The following is a 26,513-nucleotide window of genomic DNA, read 5'->3' on the forward strand; positions in this document are numbered from 1 at the left end:
GTCCAAGCTGAGCTTCTTCCAAGCCTCTTCCAAGCTCATATTGTTATTGACAGAAGGCATCTCCTTGCAGCTATAGAACTCATGGCCAGCAGTAACTCTGACTTCACCTTTGAAAAGCTCCCCTGATTAGGTCAGGTACAATCAGGTCATCTTTCTTTTGATCAACTCAAAGCCACTGGTTAATGACCTAATCACAGAGTGATAACCCGTCTCATGCACAGGTTCCACTAGCACTCAAGGGGAGGTGATTATACAGGGTGTGTCCATCAGTGGGTGAGATTCTTGGGGACCATCTTAGAATCCTACCTACACACTGGTCATTGGGAAATACTATGATTTTTATTCGCTTTGTTAAATTGCACTTAGGTGAATATATGATTTATTTACCACCACCATTATTTCAGATTTTTGTAGCATCTTTCTTAGAGCATTTAGATGGATTCACATTGATCTGCCTCCTGGAACCAGCCTTCATCATTCCTTTCCTGTAGTTTGAACTACCTGATGGGACCAGTTAGCTCATCAGAAGTCTTTTAGGAAGAGGATAATTGGAGACTTATAACTGATGAACCTGCTGCTAACATCCTAGAGTTCCAAAAGTATGACTCACAATTTGCAATTCCTTCCAGAGCCATTTATTTATTCTTAATGACTCCCAACAGATGAAGACCAGAACCCTCCTCAGCTGTCAATTGTGTCTGCTACTCTGCCAGGTCAAAGTAAACTTGTACCTGCTAGAAAAATTTGTCTCCATGAGGAGGGTCTTTGACATTATATTCAAAAGATTTCCCTGCCCCCTCATTTTTCCCTCTCCAATTAAGTCTAGAGTTCCCCACCCCATTTAATTCAGTTTATAAGTCCACAAAGAGGTATTATTGGTCAAAACCCATTGATAAAGGATGTATTTTTAAAAATTTTTATTGGAGTATAATTGATTTATGATGTTGTATTAGTTTCAGGTGTACAGCAAAGTGAATTAGTTATACACATACATATATCTATTCTTTTTTAGATTCTTTTCCCACATAGGCCATTACAGAGTATTGAGTAGAGTTCCCTGTGCTATACAGTAGGTCCTTATTAGTTATCTATTTTATTTTATATATAGTAGTGTGTATATGTCAATCCCAGTCTCCCAATTTATCCCTCCCCCACCCTTACCCTGGTAACTGTAAGTTTGTTTTCTACAAACTGTATTTCTGTTTTGTAGATAAGTTCATTTGTACCCTTTTTTTAGATAAGGATATATTTTTGAAGATCAATTAAAAAGAAAAACTTGTTGAAGATGACACTTGGGTAGTAAAACCTATTTAAAAAAAAAAATATATATATATATATATCCATTTTGGACCAGATTCTAGGCAATAAGACATGGACAAAACTTTGAAGCAATAGGGAATTCATGGGTTTTGAGTACTATTTCCCCCAAATTGCTAACTTCTACTTTCCAATGGCATTTAACTTACAGTTTTATACAAATGTGAAAAGATAAAGGGAAAAAAATGAATTTGACATAGCTGCCGGTTTAGAAGTTTGAAGTGTCTGTTTATTCCAGCATTTCCTAATGAGGTATGATTTTATTATCCAACAGGCCATGACTCACACCTGACTCTTGCTGCCTTAATGACTGACATCCCTCCAGTAATTTGGACTATTAAAGAAGAAAGGCTGTTTCATAAAATAATATAAAATAATATAGACTTGGATTTCTTTTCTTCCTTCCAGGACAATATCATATTATTCTTGAGAGGTTGTAAAGAGCTCGGCCTTAAAGAATCTCAACTTTTTGACCCGAGTGACCTACAGGATACGTCCAACAGAGTAACAGTCAAGTAAGTAATGCATGATTTATGTTCAAGGGAAACCCGTTTATGGTTTGATTTGCAGTTTTGTGATGATGATGTGAGGTCTAAGAGGCAGAGAATTGGGCATGCCTAATAAAATTAAAATGTGAAGGTTAAAAACCTAGCTTTCAAAATAAACCACATTGGCCTTCCCTTGTGTATAGCTTTCATTCTGATCAAACATAATTTTTTGAAATGCAAAAATCATGTATATAGAGTTAGAATTTTAGAGAAAGGGAGGAAAATGTTAAGTGAAACTTAACAGAGGGAGAGGCAAGGGAGAAATATGCACAAATCTGTTTGGGTTAGGCAAAAAGCTTTTATTGGCTCCATTTGGGCATATGAATAGGCTCCTGGAAGACCGCAAACTCCTAAACAGATTTGAACTCTGTTTATTATGCAAAGAAGTCAATAGATTATGGAAAAATATCTTCTTCATTTACATTTGTAACTGTTTTCTCATATATGTCAGCGATCAAGTTCTTTGAAGATGGATCATTGGCCATTTGGCTATTGTTGACTTATCTACTCAGTGAGCCATGTTTGGGGCCAAAGAATTCTTGGGAAAGAATGTTATAGTAAAAGAAAAGGCAATGTACTTCTCTGTGAAGAAATAGCTCATGAGCAGAGTAATGAGATGAAAAGTCCTTTTGAGATGGTAGAGGTAACTTTCCTGTAGTTTAAAAGTTCTTTAGACTCTACCAAATTCAGATAAAACATTTTTGAAATTAGTCAGACAGTATTTGGCATTAATAAGCTTTAATAATAAGCTTAATTATATAGATAGCATCTTTGGACTGGCTATACTTCTCCTTTTGATTACTTTTGGGTCATTTTATCATAGAAGGACAGAAAAGAGAAAGAAACCAAAATTCAGAGCTGTTAATTTTTTGCTATTTGCCAATACTGGCTTTTCTTAATGATGGGGAAAAATAGTTGAAACTACTAAATGAAATCAAGTTGGAGTTCATATTGGATTTTATGATTTTTGGATTTTATGATTTATGACTGGGAATAAGGGAAAGTCAGCCATGACTGATTATGTAAAAATCACTTCTCTGTTGTCAATGTGCCTTTTCTTTTTTGAAGTACAATTAACATCTCTATTATATTAGTTTTAGGTGTACAACATAATGATTCAATATTTGTGTATATTGCAAAATGTTTACCACATTGAGTCTAGTTAACATCTGTCACCATATAAAGTTTATGTTTCTTGTGATGAGAACTTTTAAGATCTACTGTCTTAGCAATTTCTTAACAACTTTCAAATATGCAATACAGTGTTATTAACTATAGTTGTCATGCTGTACATTACATCCCCATGACTTATTTATTTTATAACTGGAAGTTTGTACCTTTTGACCTCTCTTTAATATTTCTCATGGAAAATTTTTACTTAAGTGTAAAAAGAACAGAATAAAAATTATGATATTTGAATATGTAAACCACCATAAACCTCATTTTAGTCCTCACATGCTCCATTTATTTCTATACCTAAATCCAGCCTCTATAAATCATTATTCATTTTAGGAAATTGTTTCAGGTTCTGCCTCATCTCACATTCATAGTTTCACCTGGGTGGCAAGTGACCAGAAACAATAGTAACTGTGTGACATGGTAGGTAATCATTTGTTACACACACATTGATTAGGGTGTGAAGGAAAGTTCACTTTGACACTGTTGGCAGCTGCATTCATTTTTTTTAAAGAGTCACTTTAAATCAATATGTTACTAAACCAGGAGGCTTCTGAGACTGATTGGTTTTAGAAATTCAGAACTCGTATCACTTTATTGCTTTTCTACAAAACTGTGGGCATCAGGAAATCTCAGGTCTACCTCTACATCTGCTACCCCCAGGTCTATAATCCTAGGCAAGCTCCCTTGCTTCAGTAGGGCTCTGTGTCTTCATCTATAAAATGGAATTGGACAGAATGTTCTTTTGTGTGTGTGTGTGTGTGTGTGGTATTCATCCTGAAGAATGTTCCATGTGCACTTGAAAAGAATGTGTATTCTGCTGCTTTTGGTTGTAATGTTCTGTATATATCTAATAAGTCCATCTTATATGTCATTTGAAACTAATGTTTTATTATTGATTTTCTGTCTGGATGATCTGTCCATTGATTTAAGTAGGTATTAAAGTCCCATACTACTATTGTATTACTCTCAGTTTCTCCTTTTATTTCAGTAAATATTTACATTATGTATTTAGGTGCTCCTTTCTCCCTCTTTTCTCCTTCCCGGACCCCTATAATGAGAATGTTAGCATGTTTGATGTTGGACAGAATGTTCTTTCAGGTATGATTCTAGCTAAAGCTTTCTCAGTGCAGATCTGGGAAGATGGTTCAACCAACTTCTAAAGAAGGCAACTTTAGTTCAAAGGCACAGAAAGCAACCTAAAGGAAAAAAAGTCACTTAGACCAGTGGCACACAGTCACTTCTCAATTACTGGACAATCTTCCCCTTATCCTCTTCTTTTCTCTGTTCTTTTTCTCTTTCTCTCTGCTTCTTTTCTCTGTCTCCTTCTCTTCCCTATGCTTCCCTTCCCTTCTTTATCATACCTTTCCATCTGTCTCCCATTTTTGCATTTCTTCTCCTCATTTTCTTCCCTTTTAAGTTTTTCCTTCACTTGAGATTATTATTTTCGTTAAGCAAGACTTGCCCATCACCTTCCCCTATGACTGTCATTTTTCATTAATTCAACAAAGATTTACTGAGCAGCTACTATGTGTCTGATACTTTCCAGTCACTAGAGAACAGGCCCCCTGTTCACAGGGAATTTATACCCTGTGTCAAGAAATGGGAAGTAAATAAGTAATTTTTTTTAAATTGCAGGGAGTGATAAGTGCTGAGAAGAAAATAAAATAATAATAAAATAGATGGTGTAAAAAATAGTGACCATGGCAATATATACATATATCAAATCACTGTGTTGCATACCTTAAACTTATATAACGTTTTATATCAATTATATCTCAGTCAAACAGGGGGGAAATAAAAGAGAAAGGTGGTCAATAATGGTCTCTCTAAAGACATGGCATTTCAGCTGAGGGCTGAGACATGAATGGGAAACAAGAGCCAGACATGCTAAGATCTATAGGGTATTCAGGGCAGAGGAATCAGGTAGAAAGGCTGTGAAGAGAAACAAACTTGATGTCTAGAAAGAGAAAGAAGAGTGGCCAGCCAGTGTGGTAGAAGGGTAATGAGCAAGGATGAGTGTGGTGGGAGGGGTGGTCCACAAGTGTTGTAGGTTGTTGAATTTGGCATAATTATGGAGAAAACATTTTTATTTCACTGTATGAATATTTAGAAGCACATAAAGAACTTTATATTAAAAATTATGCCATAAATTCATTTCTGGTACTTAGAAAATCTTTTCTAGTATTAGGGAAGATTGGGACATGGAATGGGCTATCTGCTTCACAACTCTTCTGTAAGTGATGCTGGTTTAACTTGGCACTGTCCAGGGGACATTTGTAACATATGTAGATTTCATAGCTATGGAAGATGAAAGTAGAACTGCTATATTTTTCTGCTTTCCCCTCTGAAAGTTGAGCCGAACATTAGCAGAGATGGAGAACCCCCTACTGACACCAATTAATAGTGGAAGCAATAGGTAGAGGGGTAGATCCCAAAGAGGAAATTTTGATGCTTTTTGAAATTGTCTTTTGAAAAATACTCTTTAGATTAGCTTTCATTGTGGGTAATTTTTCTTCTTATTATTTTTTTTGAGAAGTAACTTGAGTAGACTATAAAGAAAGAAAGAGGGAAAACTGCAAATGATTACTTTGTGTGTAATTTCGTGAACTCTACTGTAATGGGTGCCAGACGACCTTGATGGGACATGAAAACATAATCCAGAAGGGCATGCAGCAAGTATCATTCTAGGGAATCACAGCAATTGGATGAAAATGAGGAAAGCCTTTGGATTGCTCCCGAGGATGTCTCTGAAAAATGTGGGAGCATTTTCACATAATTGGTTGTTATGTGGAAGTCATTCAAACAAATATTTTGTGAGCTCCTACTGTGTGCCATGCAAGATTTTTTTTAGAACTGGGTCACAATTTTAGTCAAAAAACAGTCATTGGCAGTGCAGAAAAAGTCTTATGTTCCCTGTTCTTAAGTTGTTTTTCACAAAAATTTCAAATCTTCTATAGATTTTTGTTTTCTTCTGGTTTTGCTGTTGTTACTGTTGTTAAATTTTTTAAAATCCTAGCAAATATCTAAGCAGATAATGATAAATCTTTTTTTCTGTTAATAGGGGGGAATATGAAAACATGCTCTTAATCAAATCCAAATTGGACCACTGCTTCTTACAGTCTAAGTCTCTGTTGATGGTTTATCTCCTTAGTATAGACTAGATTAGTATAGACTATAGACTACATTGTTTTCTAGTCCCTCAAGTCTCAATTGACTTAAAATTGTGCATCTATTCATTAATATGTACTTTGAGTCAGAGTATGCAGCAATAAGGTAACTGGGATCTAAATATCTGGAGGAATTCTTGACTAGTTTATATAATAGAATTACATTCTCCCTCCCCAACTCCCCCCCACTGAAGTTCTGTGGAAAAAAGAAATGTAGCATTTATTTTCCTAGTATTTATTTGTTGACATGTTAAAGAAACTTTGAAATAATTTGGGAGAAATTTATATATTTCACTGTATGAATATGTAGAAAGTACCACCAAGTAGCTTTTTTTGTTTATAGTTGGAGAATAAACATTTATGTATATTTAAGAATTCATGTGTGTATATTTGAACATAGCATGCATATTTTCCTGCTTATGGCTAGTTCCCCAGCACTGATTTATGTCCATAGCAGAAAAGAACAAGTATTAGGATAGCATTGCCTCTTTTACATATATTTTCATGTCTCTTTAATTAGGTAAGGTTTTAGAACTTCTTTAAAAGTACTTGTATAAAGAAGATTTTGGAAGTGCAGTCAGATTTCAATTTGACAGTGATACATAACCAAGGCAAAATTTTACTTTTACAGTTAAGCTTTGATTATACAGATATAAACAGTGGTAGTTTTAAATGGAATTCTTCATTTTCCAGATGTTACAAAGCATTCATCTTTCCATGGTGCACTATGGAACTTTAATCCCACCTTATCCTTCTGTATTTTGTTTTCTAAGTAATTTTATTTAGTACCTGAAATCACTAATCATAGACCTTAAAAGTAATATATTCTGCTGATTTCATTATATATGTTAGCTTTCAAATACATCTTAAAGGTGTTGAAGGGAAGATCACAGTGAAGAAACTGATCATATTTTCTTTTCCTTTTCCCAAACTAGGAGCCTTGATTATAGCAGGAAGCTGAAAAATGTAAGTGTTTTAATTTCACTTTCCAAACTTTTTTCCTTCTAACTTTGATGGTTCAAGTATAAAATTTAGCTCATAAGTTCAATGCCTCTCGAATGCCTTGCTAGAAAGAATCTTTCTTAGAAAACAATTATATGTGCCTCTGATAGAATAATTAATGACTCTGATAGAAATAAAAATGGTAGATTTTGCAGGGAGGGGTGGTCTCTTTAATTAGATAAGGGCTTAGTCCAGAAATAAATAAATGAAAGCTTGCACTCCATTTGTAATTTGGTTTCTTAAACACAGAATGATTTGCTTTAGCACTAACATTACTTCCTTGCCATTGGTAGGCACAGATGGGATTATTAAATTAAGCAGTTGGGCAAGTTGTTTTGGGGAAAAGATTAGCATAATGTAAATAGTGTTGACTGTTGTGGGCCTGTACCTTTTGTGGTTTTTTTCCTATTAATCTTTTGAGTTTTTATTAGTACCTTCCAAAATCAACTTTTTAGAGTTAGATCTTATTTTCCAAGGCAAGTATGTTAGTGCTCTTTTATTTTAAGTTTAAATTAAAGAATGTAAGAAATGACCTTCTGTATATAAAATATGAATATTGGCTGTGACCCTCCCCTTTTAAAGAAATTTTCAGGGTGCTAGTATATTTGACTGACATTCTCATTCTTATCTTCTTTTTCTTCCTCTATAAAACCAGGGATATTTGACATTTTTCATCATACAATTTTAAACAGAAACCCCATAATCTAAAACAACACAGTTCTATCTTCCATTTTCCTATTACACTTTTCAAGAGAGCCTCATACTCTTAGCACACATTAGTTATTTTATGTCTCTAGTTCATGTCCTGACATTCGCAATTTTCTGTTCTCTGGAAAGTTATTTGTAAGCAATCAGTTAAAAAAGAATTTCTGGAAGTTTTGAATTATTCCTAAAGTAACATTGGTAGAAAACCAAATCACATCCTAGCAATGATGCACATGACCATATCTTGGGCCTGTTGCCATCTGGAAGCATGTATACATATCACATTGTCCAAAGCATTTTCTGGCCTAGCAAGTAGAGGGAGGTACAATAAATACTTCCCAGCCTAGTTGAAGCAATAAGACCAAATGTGAAAACAAAATAATAGTCTTAGCTTTTCCATAGGCTTCAGATCCCAATAATTCAATTTTAAGGAGCTCATCTTCAGCTGACCCCTGCTGGGTTCTATGGAAAAGCCAATGTAAAGAGCCTTTGCTTTTGCGGACAGTTTCTTTGGAAAGACAGAACAAAATTAACTTAAGACTGTAGCTTCAGACCAGTGAATATTCATAGACATTCTTAAACATCCAAGGTTGTTAATTGGCAGTAGTCTTGACCAGGATAAAATTTCCCATCTCAGATTAATAGGAATCTAACTGTACCCCAGAGCTAGGTCTCTGCAGATTGCATTCTTCATTACACTGCTGTCTTCTGACTTTAATTAGATATATTTTGTTGATCTTGTGCTGGAAACCACTAATTAACCTTTATCACTCCTTTGAAAAATTTTTGCCAGTGGTCTTAGCAGAACCTCTGTGCCCACAAGTAGAAACTATGGGCCTTTAAAAGCACCTCTCTCAAAAGGGATTGCAACCTGTTTCATTGCTGGTCTGGGGAAAGACTCCAGAGTTTCTGAAAAATTTTGCTTCCTGGTTTTGAAACCTTCATGACATGAAAATAATTTTGGAGGATTTATTTTTCCTTCTTGCTGTCTTATAGATCACATTCTCCAACCAAATTCTTCCTAAAACTGAGTCTTATTTTAACTACTGAATCGTGTTTGTGTTGACCGCTGCAACATTGGGTTCTTATTAAAGTGATTTTACCTAGAATGGATACCTCATGGATGGTGGTTTTTGTAAATTAATGTTGCACATTCTCTCCTCCTGCTTTCCTGTTAGGGAAGCATTATTGATTCCTTAGTTTAAAAGTATTCTTTGTGTATGGTTCTCTTTCCCAGGTACTAGTGACTATTTACTGGCTGGGCAAAGCAGCAAATAGCTGTGCATCTTACAGTGGAACAACGCTAAACCTGAAGGAGTTTGAAGGCTTGCTGGCTCAGATGAGAAAGGTAACTTGACTTTTCTTCTTCATCCCATGATGTTCAGACAAGGTGGGAAAGCAACACATTTGCTTGATTTTAAGATCTTTACAGTTTCACGTGGTAAAATTGCACAGACCAAATATGTCATGCACTCAAGGAAATGACCGCTTGTCTTACCAATGACATCTTTGCCTCATACACCCACGCCTACCTGAACTTTTATTCCCTTCTGAGAATGGGAGATCTGAGCTTTATCCAATTTTAATTCCAAAAGAGAAAGTTCAATCCACCAGTATATGACTTTAGATACCAAAGAGCTCAGTGCTTATTTTCTTGGGGGAATAATGCCTGAATTAAACAGTACAGCATTATACAAAAATGAAGACTTGCTCTGCACTTTCACCCTAAAGGTTATTTTGCTTACCTATCAGGGCCTTGGTGCGGGTGAAGTAACATTAGCCACGTTCTTGCCTGCGTACCCACTCTGGATGGGCTCTGAAAAATTAGAAGCATTCTCTTCAAAGATGCATATTTTATGACCATTGCATTTGAATGACCTGGAAATTTGGAAAACATGTTTAGTAATAGTCAAAGCTTTATTTGTGTATTTAATTATGGGAGAGACTGACCTAAGGTAGGAATTTGTCCAAGAAACAGTGCAGTGTTTTGTGTGTGGCTGCCTATGTGTTCCTTTTTAGGATTCAGCAGTGTACATTAACTCACCCAAAGTACTAGCATACAGTATTCCCCGGGAGCAGCCTCACCCAACAGGCCTTAGTGAATAGGTAAGGCTCATTTGTAATCAGTAGCATCCATGGGTTTTGGATAAGACCCATAGTGCAGCATATATAATTAAGGCCTTCTTCTTCCTCTTTCCTCTAACATGCAAATTAAATGCACCAATGAGACCTCGTTGAGAGACATTCTGTATTTTACGGATTTTCTTTTAATACTGAAAGCAAGAATTTGCTCCAACTTTCTAATGATTTATTCTTTTTTCCTTAAAGCTAATAGTTCTAATAATTCTTTGTATTTGGCTAGAACCAGGCTGGCTCATGTATGTATAAATGGACAAAGCTTTCATATTGGTCATAACACATATAAACAAAGTCCTTGAAGCTAAATTCCTTGAAAAATAAAATAAACACCCCACTCAATCAAACACAACACTTTGCTTCTTAGTCTTAACTCTTATTTGTCCTTTAATCTTTCATCTCTCTCAATAAAGGATACTTAGGGAAAATACAAAGGTAAGTTTCAGTATGGATTTGTGAAATCTAAATGTTTGTTGGTCTTATGTTCAATTTGGACTTGGATAATGATAGGTGGATTATCTGTTTTAAACTATTTAACTGCCTCATAGTTTCCCTGCTGATTTCTCTTGGAATCTGATTTCTTCTCATTATTGATGTTTCTTATCACTAGTCCAGCTTCTCTATAATCTGAGCAGCTATTGCTCTCTGCAGCTCTCCTAACTTCTCCTTCTAGTGAGACAGTTGGTTACTAACAACTGCCTTGAAATGACCTGTTGTTGTGAACAGCTGTTACTTTTTTTTAATGAATATAGATGACATCACAGGACATGAGGGAGTAGTTAGTATCACTGGCCAAAGCGTGACTTAACTAAAAATGGCCAGCTGTGGTGCTCCCATGTCTCTATATAAAGAGAGTAATTGACCTGAATTTCACAGGTCTATCCAATGCCTGAAAATATTAGATTTATCTAAAGTGTATACTATCTCATTTTATCAATTAAGATTGAGTTTAACTGGGAAATGCAGACAACTCTGCCAGTGGCTTAAATAAGATAGAGTTTTATATCAAACTCACATAAGGTCTGGACATGAGCAGTCCAGGGCTAGTGTGAGGGTCCCGTGACCATCAAGGGCTCAGGCTCCTTCTGTCTTTTTACTCTACTGTCCTCAACTCATGGCCACTCACCTGCTGGTCCAAGATGGCTGCACAGGCTTTAGCCTTCACGTCCACCTTTGAGCCAGGAGAAAGGAGGGCTGAGGAGAAGAAAGGCCTATGCCTTCCTTTAAACACACTTCTGGGAAGTCATGCACTACACTTCTGCTCACATCCTATTGACTTGAACTTGGTCACATATCCATACCTAGCTGCAAGGAAAGACTCGGGGAAAGTAGATTTTATTTCATTTAAAAGCTGTGTGTATTTTCACTGGAGAAGAAATGGAAAACAGATATTGAGAGACAACTGGAATCTCTTCTGCTCATATACAGACTGAAATAAATTTGAAATTAAAAGCTTTTCTTTCACAAAGGAGGCTAGCCCGAAATTTTTTTTATATTCATTTTTTTCTAGTGGGAGAAATGTGCATAAAAATGATTAACTGTGGTACAACTTGTTAAGTTCTGTAGTGCAAGGAACACATGTAGAACCCTTAACATAAGCAATGGACACATAGTAGATGTTTGTAGTAGGTTGCTATTGCTATAGACAAAAAAGGTCTCTGAAAGCATCATGACAATGGCCTTTCGCTGGGCCTGGATATGTCAGAGAAAGTTTCCCAAAGGAAGGGACACTTAAGCTGAACCAAGGGGAATTACTACGAGAATAGTGAGATTAAAGGGAGCACTGTAGGGACGAGGGTGGCCCTAGAGATCTCAGGGCCTGCAACTAGAAAGTCAACATTCTAGGTTCTTCCTCTCTCTTTCTGTCTCTCTTCTCTTCCGGTCTCTTCTTGAATTCATCCTCTCCTCCAGTAGGCAAACACTCTCTCATAGCAGAGACCATGGCCAACAGCATCCCCGGGATTATCTGCTCCTAGCTTCTTGCCCAGAAGGCAAGGAATTCTTCTCCCTGGCCCCAGCTTTAAAATTCCTAGGGTGTACTCTGGTCCAGTGTGGGTCCTATCCCTGAACCAGTCAGTGTGACCAGGGACAGGGTATACCGTGATTGGCCTAAGCCACTACTGTCTCAGAGGGTGCTATCAGAACAAGGGGATAAAGAGGGGGGAGCTTGATGGGCAAACAAGTACAAGACCTTGGCCTAGAGCAGCAGCCATCATCAACTTCTCTTCCCTTAACCTGCTTTATTTTTTCATGATACTTACCATTCAACTTTGTATTCAATTTAAGGGTTTTTCTGTTTGTTTTTTGCCTTCCCTGCTAGAGCATAAGGCCCATGAGGACAGGGAATTTATCGAATTTGCGTAACATTGTGTCCCCAGCACTGAGACAGTGCTTGGCACATAGACGATGTTCAGTCAGTATCTGTGGAATGAATTGCTTCACCAACCAGAGTATGGTGAGTGGAGATGGCTCATCAGGCTGGAAAAGTAGAACCTAACACACTGCAGAATAGGATTTAGCCACCTTATAAATCACAAAGGAAGCAGAAAACGGTGAGTGGTAAAACAGAGGCATCTGGAGTTTCTCAGATACCAGAAGTCAGTCACCAACTGTAGCTGGTTCTCATTATCTCTGACAAAGGAGGATAAGAAGAGGACAGATGAGTAAAATAATCCAAAAATATTGTGGAAGCTAGTAATTCACACCCCATTCATTAACACACTTTTACTAGAACAACCAGCAATTAGCACGATGGACAGATTTGAGTCTTATCCCCTTTCCCTGGAGTGCTCTCTGTAGAAGACAGGATGCCACTACTGGGCATCTAGATGGAAAGCATAGACGACGTAATAGACCCCGAGTACAGGGCACTTAGACTGTGCTGGCCTTTGTGTTGGTTTATATCTTCCAACCCCTCTCCCAAAGCTTGCCTTTGGGTGACTTGATGGAATCCAATAAAATTGTTCATCCCGCGGATGTCCAAATCTTTATTTCTGGCTAAAGAGCCAGCCTCTTGCTTCACCCTGGGGTTTCTAAGGGACCAGCTTGGCCAAGGATGGCCACAGGTGGCCTGGTTTTCACTTGTCAAGCCGACCCTGCCATTCAGCTTCCAGCTCTCAGTTGACCCAAGGTTTAATTCTTGGCTTTCTACAAAGTCATGAACAGAACAGCCTTTTTGTTTTTCTTTCCCATAACTGGCTGTGAGAAAGCAGCTGAAGCTCCAAGAAGCATGTCAACTTTCTCTTTTTCCTTTCTGTTCTCCTGTGGTTTGTAGGGTAGGGTGGGGGAGACATCTGGGTGTCTGGGGAAACTTGCCTGATATTATTTTCTTGAAAATCCAGTTTTGTAATTCTGTGCCAAGCAGCTTGTAAAATTGTGTCATTTCTAGATGTTACCAGTGGCTCAACTTCCTGAGTGTCTGCCCTCCCTGATGGGAAATTGGGCCCAAGGCATCTAGTTATGGGATATAAATGGAGAAGGAGATAGAAGAGTATCAGTGTGTATATAAGATTATGTCCTTAACTGCATTTATAAAGTTTCTATGATTTATATATTGACATTTACCTGCCAAATGAATACATAGTAGTGATTATAACACAGCTAACATTTTTCGAGCACTTATGCGTCAGGTGTTTTCCTGAATGCTTTCCATATAGTAATACATTTAACCCTCCCAGCAATACTATGAGATAAATATTATTAGCTCCATTTTACAGATGAGAAAACTGAAATTGGGCGAGGTAAAATAACTTGCCCAAGGTCAGACAGCTGACAAAGGGTGGAGCCAGGATTTAAACTGTCAGCTGAGCTTCCAAGACCATGCTTTTAACCTACTCTAAACTGTCTCTCTTTTGCAGCATGAATAGGTTGGTGATCTAGGCATAAACAGTGTTTAGCGAAAGGACATTATCCAGGTTAGTGTCATCCACTGAGTAAGCAGGCAGTAAGTGTCCAGCCGCTGGGAGAGGTGATGCTGATGTTGACAGCTGTAACTATACCAAAGTTCATCAAATGTCAGGTTTTACCATTTGGTAGTTGAAGACAGAGTCTTGTGTTAGAATCACAGCTTTGCTGATTACTGTGTGACCTGAGTCAATTTACTCAACCTCTCTGATTCTTTTCTCCTCTATAAAATAGGGGCAATGCTAACCCCATCACTGGGGAGCAGGTTGTGAGGATTAAAGAATAGAGCATAGAGAAAGCATCAAGCATAGCCCCAGACACACAGTGAGTGTTCAATAACGTTAGCCATTTAGCCTATTCTCAGTGGATAAATAATCCAAGATAATTACTTGCATTTCCAAAGAAACTAAATGCAAAACCATATCCAATTTAGATGTATACTTTTCAGTTAGTCATGAATTCTTTTTCCTGCTAGTCAGGCCTGGCTTTTGTACAAGTCCTGGTTAATTTTGACCTGCGAGTAAACTAAAATACCTTAATTTCCATAACTGGAATTTCTGCCTTCCTCGGGAGGGTCATGTCATCTGTACTCACCCAGGCTGTTTGACAACCTGTTCTTCAGGGGCACTAATCAGGTCCTCGGTGTGGCTGCAGCAGGGTACCCCCCTCAACCCTGCCCTTCCCCTTTTTCCCACTCCTTCTCCTGATGCAAGACCACTGTGCGTGCCTTGTGAATTACAGCCGCTCCGTCCCCCCAAAGGGTCCCCTGCTGTGGAGTGTGTCAGAGGATCTGGTTATAATTGATAGAAGCAGCTGGCAAAGGCACTTCCTAAAAGGCTTTGGCTCCGGCGAGCATATTAGTCAGTGTAGACAGTTTCCAAAAGTGCTACCACGGAGAATATTTATTTATTTTTTCTTTTCTATGGGGAATGGGGAGGCGACCTGCCTGAGAATCCCAGGAAATCTGCAGTGGGACCTTCCAGTCTTTGCGGATGTCATTCACAGCCCTGACTTTAAGCAACAGTCTGGGAGAGATTAAACTGAGGTTTATCTTTGAGTGACCGGAGTTATTTCTGTTTTCGTCAGCTTGGACTCTTGTAATTAATGCTAAGACACTGGCGGGAACAAGGCTTTTATTATAATTCGAGGGTGAGGATGGCTTTGACTGACCTTTCTTCTGCTGGAGTTTCAGTGTTTTAGTATGTGCTGCTTGCGCTGGAAAGAATTTATAATCACAGGCTGTCAAAGACAGCCATTGTTCTCACTGCTCTGAACATGTGGGTCAGCCACAAGTGCTTTCAGCTCCCCCAGTGCCAAGAGCTGGCCGAGCGCGAGAGCATGCCTGGATTCTTCCGAGGCATCAGGAAAATCATTTCACATATTTTTCACTGCTTTTTTAAAAAATTTTTTGCCCCAGAAAGACAGCTCCCTTTCAGAGCAGGAATTTCCCTTCAAGGTAGCAGAAGATGGAAGCATGCTGCTCCAGGATTTTACGGAACTGATTCTGCTGCAAAAAACAAATGCTGTGTGCATTAGCCAGACAGCATAAACAGAAGCAGTTGTGCAGCTAAACTAGGGGCTGGGTCCCAGAACAGACATGCAGTTATGGATCCTGAAAGATGGGTCAAGGTTAAGGTTTTAGTTTCTTATTTTTGTTTTTATCTGTCATTATATTCTTGTGAATCCAAACTTGATGATCTTTTATTCTCAGCTCCTTGGACTTTTTTTTCCCAACATTGTGGAGTACGAGATGCTTGGGGATTTTTTTTTTTTAATATGTGTGATTTTCTGATTGAAAAAGTTGCAGCAGGGAAGGGGTAAAGAATGAAGTGTTGTGTAGATGATAATCAGTTTGATAACTGGTTGCCGTAGCCTTTTCAGATTGATTGTATATGCAGGATTTTTTGGAGACCGTTGGAGACTGATTTTCCTGATATTTGTAGCCTCTATGTCTGTTGCTGTGATGTCTGTAATCCTTTCGTTTTCTTCTTGAACAGGAGACTGATGACGTTGAGAGCCCTAAACGTAGTATTCGAGACAGTGGCTACATCGACTGCTGGGACTCTGAGCGCAGCGACTCCCTCTCTCCCCCTCGACACGGCAGAGATGATTCCTTCGATAGCCTGGATTCCTTCGGCTCCCGTTCCCGGCAGACACCTTCGCCAGATGTAGTCCTCAGGGGAAGCAGTGATGGTAGGTTGGAGCCTTAATAAACTGCACATCTTAGAATCAAACATTAACAAGGGCTGCCTTGTCACCGGCCGAGAGATTGGCCCTAGGAAGGTAGACTCCATATCCACCTTGCTGGAATCTAGTAACTCTAAACTGGTAGGGAAAAAAATCTCCTAATGTTGTTTTTCGTAGTCCTTAGAATTTTGGTTGGCTTTGCCAGCAGCTGGTTTGAACACTGCCTCAATGAGCGTATCTTCTGTTGGAAAATGTGTTACATCATTCCTCCCTGGGTCTCAGTAAACCAAGACGCTGTGCAGACCATTAGCTCATAAAGTGTGCCGAAGGTTTATGTGCTCCAGGTACGAGGAAGGGAAATGTTTGAGTGAGTACCACACCGTGTAAGTGAAAATAGATCAACTTCCAGCAAACTGGAAACACACTGCACACACTTATGAAAGCTCTGAAGGTTGGGATTGTGAAACTGTAATTGGCACAGTTTGGGCAATGCTTTTGATACCTGACCATTGACTAGAGCGATGCAGATGGCCATTAATGTATAGAACACAACTCAGACTGCCTGTTTCTTCTGAGGCTGGGTTTGATTTAAATCCCATGCATTTTATGTCACCTGAAAGGAATGATCATTTTTCTTTACAAAAATGTATGGTCATGCAACCTGATGTAAATTTAACACATATTTTCCAAGAGCTGTTTACCTTACTTATCTTGCACCTTTGTGCTTTTAGAAAGGGAAGGTAGATTGGCTCTGCATGTATAAACTTGCAGAAAGACACTAAGGCTGGTGGGGAATTTTTTTGTGTCTATTTCTTTTTCATGTATTGCTTGACTGAAGCTAATGTTTCTAGAGACTTTAAGTCTTCTGTCTGAGATGAAAATTATCTTTTATAGCTAAAAGATCCCTTTCAGCTATAAAATTCTATGTTACCAAAATACTTGGGTATTTAACATGCCCAGGTCCTGAGTTCATTACTTGACCCCTGGTATCTCATTTAACCCTCAGTACATATTACAAGATACTCAGTATCTGACTTAGTCCTCTCACAGGGCTGTGAAACATTCCTTAGTCATATTTTACAGATGAATCTTAGAGAGGTTAAATAATCATCCTAACATTGTCTTTTTTTTTTTTAAAGTAATTTATTTATTTATTTTGGCTGCGTTGGGTCTTCGTTGCTGTGTGCAGGCTTTCTCTAGTTGCGGCGAGCGGGCTTCTCATTGCTGTGGCTTCTCTTGTTGCGGAGCACGGGCTCTAGGTGCATGGGCTTCAGTAGTTGTGTCACACGGGCTCAGTAGTTGTGGCGCATGGGCTTAGTTGCTCCACGGCATGTGGGATCTTCCCGGGCCAGGGCTCGAACCTGTGTCCCCTGCATTGGCAGGCGGATTCTTAACCACTGCTCCACCAGGGAAGTCCCCTAACATTGTCTTTAAGTGCCCTAAGTTGCTGTAAGTAGTGTAACGATGTTAGCCTCAAGAAGCGTGAGTCCAAAACTTATACCCTAAAGCTTAATTTACCCACATGTCTTTCTGTTTGCCTAATAGATTTTTCAAATTCTAGCATGACTGAACTAACACTTTCCAACAAATAGATTAGCCTCAGGGCCACATCGTATGTGACTCCTAAAGAATTCCATGGTGCGTTGTGAACTGCTTGAAAAACATTTCTAAAAATTTACATGACATCTTAAGTCCCACCCACAGTATTAGAAGTTACAAGACCAACTGCATGATCTAATTGAGCTTTAACATAACTGAAAGGGAGATTTACTTTTGTGAAACGTATTTTAACCAAACTATTTCATCCATATTATTTTGATTGTTTTAAAAAATTATTATTGTCTCATCCTAGTTTTTAATAACTGGTAATGCAGATCCTTTATTTATTCTGCCACCAGCTTCGAGGGGTTCAGAGTTTATAATGAGCCACATCTTGAAGGGATTTGAGATGGTAATTACTAATATTGTACTAATATGTGCTGAGGCACAATTTCGTTTGCAGCAGTTAAGATCGATAAGCCAGAGTCTTTTCATAAAAGTTTTCCCATGTAAAGAAAAACATGAAATTGAGCTTCACAAAACACCATCCATGAAAGAGCATCTTAACACACAGATTTCACCAATCGGCCCAATACCTTCAGGCTTATGTTCTTGTAAACTAATCAAGACCTAATGAGGTTTTAAAGAAAAACAACACTTTTTTATCTGCCTTAAAAAATGTGGTATAATTTTATCCAAATAGATGTTGTATTTCATTAGAGTTTATGGTATATTTTTTAAGTGATGATAATCAAGAAGATTGCTGGTCCTAATAAACACTTCCAAATTTAGAAGAACATTTTAATTCTTGAAAACTTATTTCCTAGGACTCACAATCAATTAGGGAAAGTCTTACCATGAAATTCTCCAACAACATATTGGGTCAATAGAGAGAGTTTTCATTTTATTATTACTGAGGTCCACTGACCCATTCAGTAGGGATGATCAAGAGCCACACTCGTAATAGGCACCATGATTCCATGGGTTGGGCACGAGAGCCACCTGGTAAGGAGGCTGTGGATCTCCAGGGTCAATTCAGCCAATCTGTCTTGCTAATAAATAGGTGCCCAGCTCCTCCCTCACCCTCACTGGCATGCCTTCTGAGGCCACTAATAAGCTTCCCTGAACAGGAAATACAAAACCTTCCACTCAGCTGCTCTTAAAATTAAGAACATATTTTATAAACATAATGCATATTGTTAAATAAATATTCTTATCTTTTATAGAAAAGATGAGTTAAGGGAGAGAAATAAGGAATGAGAGAAATTAGAGTGTTAGAGGAGATGAAAAAGCAATGGGTTGGCAGTGTGTATGGTAAAGATACATAAAAAAAGACCCCTACCCTAGTTGCTGGAAGGGAGAGAAATGTAGCCCAGGTGTAAAGGAAGGATCAGACTTTGATAAAAGGATGTCATCATCATCACGTGCAATGTTGGGCATAGATGGAGATGCCACCCTAGTACATTTTCATGTCTTCAGGATGAAGTCAAGTCAAAATCTTTTGAAGTCTTGGCCTGAGATAAGAGGAGTTCTAACACTTATGGGAAGTCTACCTCACCAGCCACTATCTGGGTGCTTTACATCTCTTGTAATCCTCACGACAACCTACAAGAGCTGTATTATCACCTCCTTATTTCCAGTGAGGACACTGAGGTACAGAGGGCTTAAATTTCCCAGTCACACAGCTAGTAGATGATGGAGCTTAAATTAGACCCTGGTCTCTAGGTCCAGAAGGTTATGCTTCTTTCAGCTGAGCCACTCTGCCTCAGGGCATTTGCAAATTAACTTTTCTTGAAGTGCCTGTTGAAGACATTCATCAAAGACTAATTGGGGAAAAAAAAAAGGTTATCAGTTTATGTGTTAAACAACCTATTTTGAGACTCTCTCAGTATATTATGGATAATATGTTTTTAGATATTGTACCAAAATAAGTTTCATAGATTACAGGATTTTAGAAGGGGGGGAACCGAGACAACTCTAATCCATACTAAGCCTTCATAGTTGATTGAAGAAGCATTTTCTTTCATTCATTTATTCAGCAAAATACAGTTCTTCCCCTAGTCAGGATGCTTTAAGCAAAGGACATTTTTCCAAGAGAAGTGTGTTGCAGAGGAAGGAACTGTATATTCTCTACTTGTGCCCAAAGTTAGGAAACTGCAACAGTGCACATCATGATGACGACATCCTTTTATCAAAGTCTGATCCTTCCTTTCCCCAGGGCTATGCTTCTCTCCCTTCCAGCAACTAGGGGTCTTTCTTGGGCTGGAATCTGGAGAACAGACACTGGAGTCTGGAGCTGTTACTTACCAGCCATGGAGAAAGGGCTCTTTGGGTCTCTCTGGGCCTCTGTTTCCACTACTGTAAAATGGAGATAATATCAAATAGGGAAACAAATCCAAGTGCTTAGCAAGTTAAGGTAGTATTAGTGTTTGTTATAAAGCATTCGCGGGGGGCTCTAAATATTTTATTATGACACTGAGACAGATAGACTTGATAAAAGACAGGGTGAGAAGGGAGCTAAGTTATGAATCAAAAACCAACAAGTAATGAAATGGTCAAAACTTCAGAACGGAGGCTGAAAGCAAGTTGCATGAATAATTCATAAACTGAATATTTCATCTGCAGCAATGAACAGCTTGTTTATGGTCAATGCTTTAACTTTTACCATTTTTTAAAAGCCATTAAATCATTTTATCTCCAGGGCAAGTCATTTCATTCCTATTTTTACAGTAAAAGGACAGGCAAGTGTGTTAGAGGCAAGCCTAGGAGCCCACAGGTCATCAGTGGCAGATCTGGAGCTATTATGGCATAAAGAGTAGTCAGTGTTTGTTAAGCACTTGCTCGGGGCCAAGTACCGTACCCAAGAGTTTTACATGTATCTGATCCTCCCAGCAGCGCTATGAAGTAGGTGATATGATTATCCTCACTTTATAGATTGGGAAACTGAGGTTTGGAGCGGTGAAGTGACAAATGACAAAACTAATGAGTGCCAGAGCTCAAAATGAAGTGGATCTGAATTTACCCCCTGCACTACCCACTCTGCTAGGCTGCCGCATCGCTGGACTGTTAGTTTAAGGTTCTTTTCACGAGCGTAAAGAGGTCAATTTCTATTTGCTATCAGTGGAGCTGAAGAACCTTTTCATAATGGTCTCAGGGATTAAGAGTTTTCAACCAGCATTCAAATGGTGGCTGCCTGTCACAGTAGTGTGTGTTTTCATGACAATTTCACTCTAATGGATCTTAGAAATCTGGTGAGATGAGACTCAGGAAACAAGGATACAATATAATTATGGGGGCTATTGACCAACAAAAGACTGATGTTGGTAACGTTGAATTCCTTTGTGTTGTGTAAAACACTGTTTAAGCCAAACTAATTCATTGATTCATCTGATCATTTGAGGGTACCCACTGTGCGCAAAGACACTGTGATAAGTACAGTGTGAAGGATATAAAGTCCTTATTTTCAAAATACAAGGTGGAAAGCATAATGAGTCAGAAGAGAAATAGTTCTTCTGGCCACAGTGTTCATAGGAAACAAAGATTGCCTCCAGCTATGGGTACCAGGAAGGGCTCCGTATTAGAGGAATATGCACTTATTATAACTCAAGCTATTTCCTGGAAGGCAAACCCTTGGTATAATCCATACTGATCATTTTTCTGAATTCCTATAGTTCTTATATGTCTGTGCTCCTTGATTATAACTGATATTCTCCAGGTGTTTCATGAGTTGGTTAAAGGTACCTCAAAGACAAAGGATTATAAATCCTTCATAATTCTTATTTGTCAGAATATCTAGCACAGTGTAAGACGTGCAACAACAGGTGCTGAATAAAAACTCCATTGGTAAATTTATGTTTCTTCTTTTGAGAGTTGAAGAATCTCAGCAGGCGTATAGTTCTATTGCAAATGTGTTGTTAATTGTAACTCTCAGATACAGCTAAGCTTTCTTTTTTTTTTTTTAATTTGACTTTTTTTTTTTCCTGATTAGAATGGAGAGCTTTTCCCAGAGTGGATTAATTTCGACTGATACTTTAGATTTGTTAAGTGAATAATTTAAGGAAGTATTCCCCGGAACCCACAGATGTAACCACATCCCCCATACTGCATACTTGCCATTGGGAACTTTATTGCTAGCCCAGCACACTTTCTCAGCACCCATCCTCTCTTCCCAGGGAGAGGAAGCGACTCAGAATCCGACTTGCCCCATCGGAAGCTGCCGGATGTGAAGAAGGATGACATGTCTGCGAGGCGGACTTCCCACGGTGAGCCAAAATCAGCAGTGCCTTTTAACCAGTACCTCCCCAACAAAAGCAACCAGACAGCCTACGTCCCTGCACCTCTGAGAAAGAAGAAAGCAGAGCGAGAGGAATATCGGAAGAGCTGGAGTACTGCCACCTCCCCACTGGGTGGGGAGAGGCCCTTCAGGTAAGACCTGGACTGCGCTGTTCCCATCCTGGCTTGTGGTACAGGAATTATGGCCCCAGGACAAGAATGAGCTCAAAGAGCCATTTTAGAACTTTGATGTCAGATTACAGATGGAGGTGGGCAGGACAGATCTTCAGAGAGGGATTGTCATGATAGAATATAAGCTTCGTGAAGGCACCTGTTCTAGGTGTGCCTGGCACACAGTAGGTATTCAACCAATACTGGTCTAATGAGCAGATTTTAACGAGCAGATTTTTGAAACTAGCTCTATCGACAGGACATTGACAACATCTGTCATCCATGGCCTTCTGTGGAGACTGTCTGACTCCCACTCCTGTTAGATGAGGTGCAATAAGACCTTTTATCTAGATGTAAGTTTATCTAGATATGAGCTCAAGCGTTATTGAAGGGATGCATGAACATGCTTGAGTAACATGTAGAAACAGTCATAATGAAATGGAAGAAACATTGGACTTCTCATCTCTTGAGAGAAACAAGCAGTCTTTCCCCTAATCTCTGATTATGTTTTTGTATTTATTCATTCATTTATTCAGCAAGTATGCATCTAGTGAGCTTCTACTACATGCTAGGTACTATATTTTAGGCTTTGGGGACCCAGTGGTAGCTAAGATAGAGTCCCTGCCTTCAAGAGCCGTATAGTCCAGTAAAAGAAACTTACAGTCTCGTCTAATCCCTTTCAGCAAAACCACCCTTATCATTGCATGGTTATTCCTTATAGTCCATCTTTATTATCTATGATTTCCCATTGAATAAACATTAAAAGTTTTAATTATTGGACAAAACATGAATTTTACCTTTCTAGAACAAAAGGTTTTTGCCTTTCAATATCAATTCTGAAATAGCTCTTAATCAATGTCGAGATTATGATGCATTGTATTAATTTAAAAATGGCTGCATTTAATTTTTTTCACATTACCGGGATCATATTGCATGCTATGATTTTTTTTAAGTGGAAGTAATATCAGAATGGCCAGGAGATGACATGGGATCTGCTCCCCAGCCTAGTCTGTTAGTTTGGTCAATTTTGTTGTCCAACTCACTAGCTATCCTGAAACAATAGAGGAAGAGGGAAGTGAAGTGGGGTCTCCTTGTGAAGAGGACCCCGTCAGCCGAATGGACCCTGGTGGGAAGCCTCCTGGTGGTGGGTTAGAATTACCCACCAGCAGTGGGAAGGAGCAGCCTCCTCCAGAGGGGGCTGTGGTGGCACCAGCTCCCAAGTCTGAAGAGGAAGATGCTGCTGAAATCCAAAAGCGCAGAAGGCTAGAGCAAGCTGGAATCAAGGTCATGCCAGCAGCACAGCGCTTTGCCAGGTTAGCTTTGCGGGCCAAGGACAGGCCTGGCTGGCTTTGTGCATGCCTGGAGGTTTGGAATCTGTCTGGTGTGATGGAGTTTCCATCTTGTTTTTCCACTTCCTGCTTTATCCGTTGCATCATTATTTCCTACTTGCAGCAAATAGAAATAGCTAATAGTCTTTGTCTTCAGGCCTGTCTCTGCTGAGTTTTTGGTTATTTTAAATGGAGGTGAAGAGGGAGCTTTGTGCTGCTTGAGTAGACCTTGTCCTGGTCAGGTATGTGTGGTCAGTCATTTGTGGGCTGCAGGATTTATCTAGCAATAACATCTTATTTTTCAATTGTTTATGGCTTGTTAATTTTCACACTGCCCCTAAATGGCTCTTATCTTACTTTACACATCACTATAAAATAGTTCTTTGGAACGGGGAACACTCTCTTTAGAAAGAGTGGCTGGCTGACAAAAATCCACTTACTTTCTTTGTCCCAAGGGAATAGTAAGTAAGATTAGGTTTATTTGACTCATTTTCTAAAGCTCGTTGATTCAAAAACAAAGAATGGAGTAATTACTTCTCTTAATTGTAACAAAGGCACTAGTATACAGTCCTGGTGGCCTCATATTACATGTGAGATAGAGACCTTTAGCAATTGAAGTCACAGAGAACTATAGTTCTACAGTTTTGTGTAGTGTTTGGGGAAGCTGATTAATTTTTCTCATATAATAGCCACAAAGATACTAACAAGTAATAGTGAGACCAAAATTTATTTGACAAATTGAAATTCATAACAGTTTGACAATTGAAATTCCTTTGCCACTTGCTGTTTCATTTAATCCTAAAAGGTAGGTGATATGCCCATTTTCAAGCAGAGTAAACTGAGGATCAGTGAAAGTAAGTTACTTGACCGTCTCAAAGCTGGTTACCACTGACCTGGTGGCCAGATTCAGATGTTCTGACCATAGTACCACAGCTGCCTCACACACATTCAATGGAATGTCTTCCATTCCTCCATACAACTCCATGTGTGATTATTGCTGTGGTCTAGGTCTTCAGTGAAAGTTCCAGTACTGACTTATATGGATTTAATCCTAGAGTAGCTTTGTACTGATAAAACATCAAGGATGTAATTCTTTCTGTCTGTGGTATCCCACAGACAGGCTTGTCTGTCCTAAACATGTATGTGCTTCTAGAAAACTCTAACATAAAACTGTGCTAATGTTACAAGCAACTCTCTGGGTTTCTGAAATAATGAAGGGTAATATCACAGAATCTTAAAAAGAGAAATAAATCCAGATATTCTTTAAATTTTGGTTCAGAGACCTTGTGAGACACATGCTTTTTCAACATCATTTGAGTTTCTACTTATATCAAAGACCAGGCTAGATGCTGAGAATACAAAAATGAAATATATCCCCTTACCGTTTTTCAGATTTTTCCTGCTTCTGTCTTCAAGTCTAGGGCACAGTGGAAATAGGTAATAGGTGATACAGATAAGAGTATGAATTTATAAAAAATCTTTAATCTTAATACCCTTGACACACATACCTTCATTTTTTTTATCACATCTGTGAAGTCTTTAACTAAAATTTACTGAAGACACTATCATCTTTATGATGTTTTTTTTCTTGTTATCTTCAAAAATTGCCAATCTGCTTGATTTTTTAAATCTCATTTTAAAAAATTGATTTTTCCACGATTACTAATGCTGCTGACTATTATACCATGTTTATTGGCTACTTGGGTTTCTTCTTCTATAAGTTCCCTCATATCCTTTGCCATTTATTTGTTCCTTTTAAAAAAAAATATTGTATTGTGGTAAGAACACTTGGCATGAGATCTACACTCTGAACAAATCTTTAACTGTACAATACAGTGTTGTTAACTACAGATACAATATCATACACCAAATCTCTAGAATTTATTCATCCTGCTTAACTGAAACTTTATGTCTGTTGATCAGCAATCCCTGTTTCATCCTCCCTCAGCCCCTGGCAGCCACCATGCCACTCTTTGATTCTATGTATTTCACTACTTTAGCTACTTCATATAAGGGGAATCATGCAGTATTTTTCTTTCTGTGACTGGCTTATTTCACTTAGCTTAATGTCCTCAAGATTAATCCATGTTGTCCCATATTACAGAATTTACTTCTTTTATAAGGCTGAATAATATTCCTTTGTATGTATATACAACATTACCCTTATCCATTCATCCCTTGATAGACATTTAGGTTCTTTCTACATCTTGGCTCTTTTGAATAATGATGCAATGAGATGGGAGTGCTAAGATCGCTTTGAGATCCTGGTTTCATTTCTTTTGGATATATACGCAGAAGTGGGATTGCTGGATCACACGCTAGTTCTGTTTTTAATTTTTTTAAGGAAACTCCATATCATCTTTAGAGTATCCAAAAGAGCAAGGGGAGACAAATGGGCAGATACTTTAAGAGAACTCAGCACACCCAGGAATCATGATGACGTAGAGAAAAGAAAAGAGTGGGCAAAGGCTGGGGATTCCACGAGTATACTGTGCCTCTTCAGTAACTGGGAGGTTTATTTTCTGATAAAACAGTACAATCTTTTATGACATCTCCCATTCTGTGTACAAACCTAGAATCACGGTTAGTTTACAAATGTAATTCTAATTGATGAGTAGTATATTTTTGTGGTAATTTTTGCTCCTGTCCATGTTCCTGTTATCTGCCTTAATTTTTACATATTTTATCCAAGTTAGCTCTATTAAGCAGAAATTCGCAGGTCAGTTAATATCTGCAAATGTCAGTTAATGTCACACCTTAGAGCTACTGACTTAGCATTTAAAACGGAGTTCAGAAAAATCATGCATATTCCCAGAGAATGTTCCCAATAGCAACACAACACAGCTGCTCCAAACACCCAGAATTCATTTGTTGATAGATTTTTCAGCTGTTAGCTCTCTCATAAAAGTTTTATACATATCATGCCACTAGCCTGGCCTCTCTGTGTCTTTGTCACCTACTTTTTGCAGCCCACAGCAGAGTTGACAGTCATTCTAAGTTTATCCACATTTGGGATCCTGCTTTTAATGTGGCAGAAAGTAGCTTAACTGGAATGAAAT

General features: G+C 38.5%; 1 protein-coding gene across 8 annotated transcripts in view; it reads left to right on the forward strand.

Annotated features, from left to right (window-relative positions):
- The window catches only part of LIMCH1 (LIM and calponin homology domains 1), a 339,990-nt gene that overhangs the window by 230,260 nt on the left and 83,217 nt on the right, over nt 1–26,513 (forward strand). For 7 of the 8 annotated variants that reach the window (XM_082637218.1, XM_082637220.1, XM_082637219.1 and 4 more), the window contains exons 4-8: nt 1,726–1,832; nt 7,147–7,177; nt 9,156–9,266; nt 15,955–16,150; nt 21,856–22,108. In XM_082637218.1, coding sequence (XP_082493344.1) covers nt 1,726–1,832; nt 7,147–7,177; nt 9,156–9,266; nt 15,955–16,150; nt 21,856–22,108 — 698 coding nt within the window. Of the gene's footprint in view, nt 1–1,725; nt 1,833–7,146; nt 7,178–9,155; nt 9,267–15,954; nt 16,151–21,855; nt 22,109–23,172; nt 23,440–26,513 lie in introns of all 8 variants that reach the window. The other variant, XM_082637225.1, reaches the window with a different exon arrangement.

The sequence above is a fragment of the Mesoplodon mirus genome (genome assembly GCF_964341445.2).
Source record: "Mesoplodon mirus genome assembly, chromosome: 2".
Taxonomy (NCBI): Eukaryota; Metazoa; Chordata; class Mammalia; order Artiodactyla; family Ziphiidae; genus Mesoplodon; species Mesoplodon mirus.